The following is a 5,332-nucleotide window of genomic DNA, read 5'->3' on the forward strand; positions in this document are numbered from 1 at the left end:
GGTTGCGGGAGGTTTGGGGCGGCCTGGAGGAACCAGAGCAGAGACACACTGGATGCTTCCCTAACAGCAGGTGACGGGGCTCCCTGTGCAAGTTGGCTGCAAAGGGAAGAAGGTAGCTGTTGAATGGAGCAGTTCTCGCCTTGCCCCTATGTGTGAACAGTATTTCAGGTTCTTAAATGCCCCGTGATTAAAGAAACCTGGAGCAGCATAAGTATAGCCCGGAGGGGAAGAGGGTTTTCCTAATCAGGATGAGGTGGGGCGGATGAGCCAAGACAAGCATCACCTGTCAGCGGGGTGAAAGCAGCCTGAGGAGCCCCCACCTCGCCAATCTCCCCTCTTCATCTGCTTCCCAACATCCGGCCACATCTCACGCGTGAAGGGTTAAGGGGACCAGCGGGCAACTCATAATCCAAAAGAAAGCACTGCTTTTAGGCCTTTCTAGAAATACTATATATAGTGGGCTTTTTAAGCATTCTTAAAGTTTTTGAAACTTTGGCTTTTTGGGGGGGGGGTGCAGACAAGCTGTAGCCTACTTTGATTCCTTCACTTCTGGCGCCTTAGCACCTCGACTACGCCGGAGACTCGGGGATTTCAAAGGGAGCTCCTGCCAACATAGCCAGGACCTGCCTTGGCTGACGTAGCACAAGCTCTCATCTCTGTTCCCATCACCCCAGCAGCTCATTCTTGAGGCCACTCTCCCCCCACCCAAGTCTCTGGATACTCAGCGCAGACGGACTCAGGCTATTTCGCTCTGGGTCCCCTGCGAGGCACGAAGCCACAGAGCCATGGGGGTTGGAGGGCAGAGTAGGAGTCGTAGCCTCAGCCCGGCGGCGGCCATCCAGGGCTCAGCTGCGGCTTCTCACGTCACGTTCGCTCTTACTGTTCGTCTGCCCAGGGAAGTTCTTGGACTTCAAGGCCACCTGAGGTCCTATTCACCTTTCAAGTTCGAGTACCAATCCCGCCTTTCTGGACACACAGGAAACTTCCCTCCCTTTGGAATCCTTCTGTGCTTCCCAACCGGTCACAGTTGAGCACCTGATTTATGCCTTGTCTCGTTCCCTAGTCGTTGCTGGCTTCCCATTAGATCGTGAGCTCCTTGGGGGTTTACACACCAGCTGGGACTTTTGTTGTTGTTTTAGTCTGAGATGTACTGTAATGAGCACTGAAAAATCACGGCTGTGTAGGTTTCCTCACAGGGGCGGCTGCTGAAGCTTCCGAGGTGGAGTGACGAATCCACATTGGGAAGGACGGGCCCTGGCGTGCCTGGGGAAGAGGCTGCAAGTGCTTGTCAAGTTCAGATAAACTACCCAGAGCTCTGGGTTGGAAGTAAATTAGGAAGTAAACCAGGCCGTGGATGGGTAAAGTCACAGAATTTCCCGCATCCCACCCAGGAATGGTGCTTCACAAACTTCGGTGTGAAATGCAGATTCCTGACCATTTCTGCAGCTCTCTCACCCCACCAAATGGCATCAACAGGTTGGGGCCTGGAAATCTGCATCTTGACGAGCACCCCCACCCCCCCGAGTGTTGTGGTAGAGGCTGCAGCAGCGGAGCCTTAGACCTCTCTGAGACACGTGTCCCAGGAGAGCGGGTCTGAGTTCGGCCCCTCGACAAGCAGCATCAGCAGCACCTGGAAATGTGTTAGAAACGTTTTAATTCCTGGTCTCACCCCTGACCCACTGAGTCAGAAACCCTGAGCAAGACCCAGCGATCTGGGATCGAATGAGTCTTCCCGGTGGTTCTGATGTGTTGAGGCAACGGCCTTAGAAAAGGCATAGTTTCAAATCGAAGGAAGGAGGAGAGAGTTATTCCAGCTCCTAACGACTGGTCTTCAGGCTGCCTCCATTCCGCCAATTTGCACCCAAGCTCCCGCTGCGGGGAAGTGAGCGTTGGCGCTGCAGGGAGCAGGGGAGCGAAGGGCCCAGAGACCAGAAAAGGACGGTAGGGAGCATGGCTTCTTCTTTCTTTATTGGACACTTGGTGGATGTCACGCAGGTCTAAAAGTTACACTGTTAAATAATTATTTAAAAACCGACCAGGACGAAAGCCCTGGTCCACAGCTCCAAACCGGAAGCAGAAAGGAATGGGGGCGGTGGGCTGGGGGGTATTCCTCCAACATCACCAAAACCCAGAGAACGAGGACCCTAAGCTCTTTCACAGGCCAACCCAGGATGCGGGCCCTTGGGCTAACCCTCGGGTGCCTCTGGCTGCATCACCATCAGGTCAGTAACCAGCAAGGAGCCGGCAAACAGCCAGCGAGTCCAGACGTGGACAAAAGTAACCGGAAGGACAGGAGACGGACAGGTACTGTCCAGCTGTAGAGAAGGTCACAGAGTGCAGCTAAGGCAGGTGGAGACAGGGGCGGGGCAGGGGAGCGGTATTGCAGCACTGCAGGAGTGTGGCCCCAGGGGCCTGGCCCGGGCAGGGGCTCACACGTTGTGGGTCCTCCTGGTGAGCTGGGGCTCCGCGCCCACCAGCTTGGACTTGAGGTGCTCCTTGTAGGCCAGGATGTCTCCGGGCCACTTGGTGATTGTCTGCTTCTCACAGACCCAGATTTCCTGTGCAACCTAGGAAGCAAAGCTCGGGCTCAACGCTCCTGGCCGGCACCCTCCCCATCCCTGCCCAGGAGACCCCTGTCGGAGGGGTTCCAGGAGGAGACCTCAGCTGCCCAGTCCCATATCCGGCTCACAGTTCCGTTCTCTGTGCCCTGGGCCGCCTAACCCAAGGGCACCGCACCCAGCAGGTCCGGAGCCTTCTGAGCCAGAGCCTGTTGTGTCTCCCGGTCTCCAGCTCCCTGGCCCACGCCCGTTTAGAGGCCTCACCCGCAGCTTCCTGCCCTCTCCCGTCTTTCCCAAAGCCTCAGCAGATGGCCGGCAGCTCTTCCACCCATAACTGGCGCCGGCCCCCAGTCCCAATGTCCCTCAGCGCGATCCTGCTGCTTGTATGCGGCGGACCCGTGAGACAGGAGTAAAAGCACCCTGCCCTCCACCTGACTCCCTCCCCACTCATGGCTAACGCTGCCCAATGCCAAGTAGGCGAACGTCTCCAAATAGCTACTGAAAAAACGAAGTTTTTCCATTGAGGCTTTCTAAGTTTCTCAAAGAGCCATAGAAGCTGGTCCTCATCAGCCTGTCCACACCCTGAGCCCTCTTCCCAAATGCAACACACACCTCTCAAGTGCCCGCCGCCGTGCCATGACTGTTCTACCCACCCTTCCCCCGGACGCCCTCCCCTCTGACTTCCCCTCCGGCCAGGGGCCTCACCTGCTGAATGAGTCGGAAATCGTGGCTGACCAGCATCATCCCACCCTCAAACTCGTTGATGGCATCGGCCAGGGCGTCGATGGTCTCAATGTCCAGGTGATTCGTGGGCTCGTCCAGGAAGAGCATGTGGGGGTTCTGCCAGGCCAGCCAGGCCAGACACACTCGGCACTTCTGCCCGTCGGACAGGTTCCGAATGGGGCTCACCTGAGGGCGACGCGACAAGCACAAAACTGGGGTTACTCCCACCGCACAGCGTGACTCCCCGCCCCCCACAGCTTGTCCGTCAGTGCTGCCACTGCGTTCTACAAACGTAAGACCCGAGATCAGTGAGGCGGCGGCACGGTTCCCCATCTCTCACGGCCCGGAAGGGACACACATGAAAGCCGAACGCGCTGCCATCGCTAAGGCCACACCTCTTGCTCTCCCTCAGCACTGATGTCACCACTGACTGGAACAATGTGGTAGATTCTCAATTGAGACCTGAGTCCAGAAACCTGTTTCCTCGGTTTCAATTTCCCTTGCCCTCCTGCATTTGGGTTTATCTTGCTAGTCTTGCTCGTCTGGGGCACAGGCACGTCAGAGGTGGGGGTGCCATCCCCACCCCTTCCTTATATACACGCCACTACACACACACAACCTAAGCCAAAGGAGAGCTCGTGGATTCTTAGCTGCTAGAATCAAAGGAAGAGGCTTTTCAGTAGAACACTTGACTCTCAATCTCAGGGTTGTGAGTTCAAGCCACAAATTGGGCATGGGACCAACTTTAAAAAAAAAGTGGGGGCACCTGGGTGGCTCAGTTGGTTGAATGTCCGACTTCAGCTCAGATCATGATTTCACAGTTCATGGGTTCGAACCCCGTGTCGGACTCTGTGCTGACAGCTCAGAGTCTGGAGCCTGTCTTCGGATTCTGTGTCTCCCTCTCTCTCTGACCCTCCCCTGTTCACGCTGTCTCTCCCCCCCTCAAAAAAAAAAAAACATAAAAAAAAATGGAAAAAAAAAAAAAAAAAAAGGAAGCAGGTTTGGGGAGAGCTCCCAAGCCGGGTGGCCAGGCCAGCATTCCCTGCCACGTGACCACAACCTCTCGGTCATCTAGCGCCGATGCCCACACCCCCTCTGCTGACCTGCTGCTTTCCAGTGAGACCGTATCGTCCAATGATCTTCCTCATTTCTTCCTTCTCCTTGATCTCTGGGTAGCACTTCATCATGTACTCCAAAGGTGAGAGGTCTAAGTCCAGCTGCTCTTGTAAATGCTACCGGAAAAAAAGGAACCCACTCAGATGTGACTGGTGGCCCACTTCAAAAGGAACCTTGCTGGGCTGAGGGCTGAGTAACTCTCCTCCTCTACCCAGGCACCTGTTCAGGATTCCAGGAGAAGCAGGCCAAGGCTGACTTGGTCACATGCAGCCCCCTTTCCACACCCTGGCCCACCTCCCTGTCTCCCAAAGCCTGTACCTGATGGTAACGCCCTATCTTGACATGAGAGTGTTTTCGGATCATCCCGTCTGTGGGTAGCAGCTAGAAAGAAGAGAGTATCAGGTGGAAAGATAAGCACATGGGAACGGCAGACGTAGGCAAAATAGGGAAATAAACATGGTCACTGACCAAGACTCAGAACTTCCTAAACCACCTACCTCACCACCTCACAGACCGCTATTCTGGCCACTCTAAAAATACTTAGGAAGATGTACTGAGACTGATGTTCTCAAGAGAGACAAAGATCCACACAACACAGGCTACTTAGTAACTGACGGTCTCCTACAGAAGGACCCCCAGTGAAACAAAAGATGGGGATGTGTGTACAACACGTATACTGAGAGCTGTATTTTGTTCTAAAACAAACACAGCTCTAAACGCACACATGTTCCTCAAGACGCTCTAGCTGAAAACAAAGAAATGTTGAGGCATCTGCACGTATTCTCTCTCTCACACAGATGCCCCGCCCTGCCTCTCTCTGAGGAAACAGCTCCAAAGCTCAGCACTGCCAATGACAACAGCCCTCCCCACAAGCAGGCTCACTCACTGTCAGGGCGCTCAGGCCCCTCACACCTTCCCGTCTCAGACACGGTAAG

At 55.0% G+C, this 5,332-nt stretch overlaps 1 protein-coding gene across 1 annotated transcript in view; it reads right to left on the minus strand.

The window, feature by feature from the left end:
• Positions 1 to 1,951: 1,951 nt before the first annotated feature.
• ABCF2 (ATP binding cassette subfamily F member 2) overlaps positions 1,952 to 5,332 on the minus strand; it is a 15,575-nt gene continuing 12,194 nt past the window's right edge. Inside the window, exons 12-15 of the mRNA XM_077761121.1 lie at positions 4,716 to 4,778; positions 4,385 to 4,513; positions 3,264 to 3,467; positions 1,952 to 2,567 (exon numbers count right to left, since the gene is read on the minus strand). Coding sequence (XP_077617247.1) covers positions 2,430 to 2,567; positions 3,264 to 3,467; positions 4,385 to 4,513; positions 4,716 to 4,778 — 534 coding nt within the window. The 3' untranslated portion in view covers positions 1,952 to 2,429. The remainder of the gene's footprint in view (positions 2,568 to 3,263; positions 3,468 to 4,384; positions 4,514 to 4,715; positions 4,779 to 5,332) is intronic.

This window comes from Crocuta crocuta, unplaced genomic scaffold (genome assembly GCF_008692635.1).
Source record: "Crocuta crocuta isolate KB4526 unplaced genomic scaffold, BGI_CrCroc_1.0 scaffold408, whole genome shotgun sequence".
NCBI lineage: Eukaryota > Metazoa > Chordata > Mammalia > Carnivora > Hyaenidae > Crocuta > Crocuta crocuta.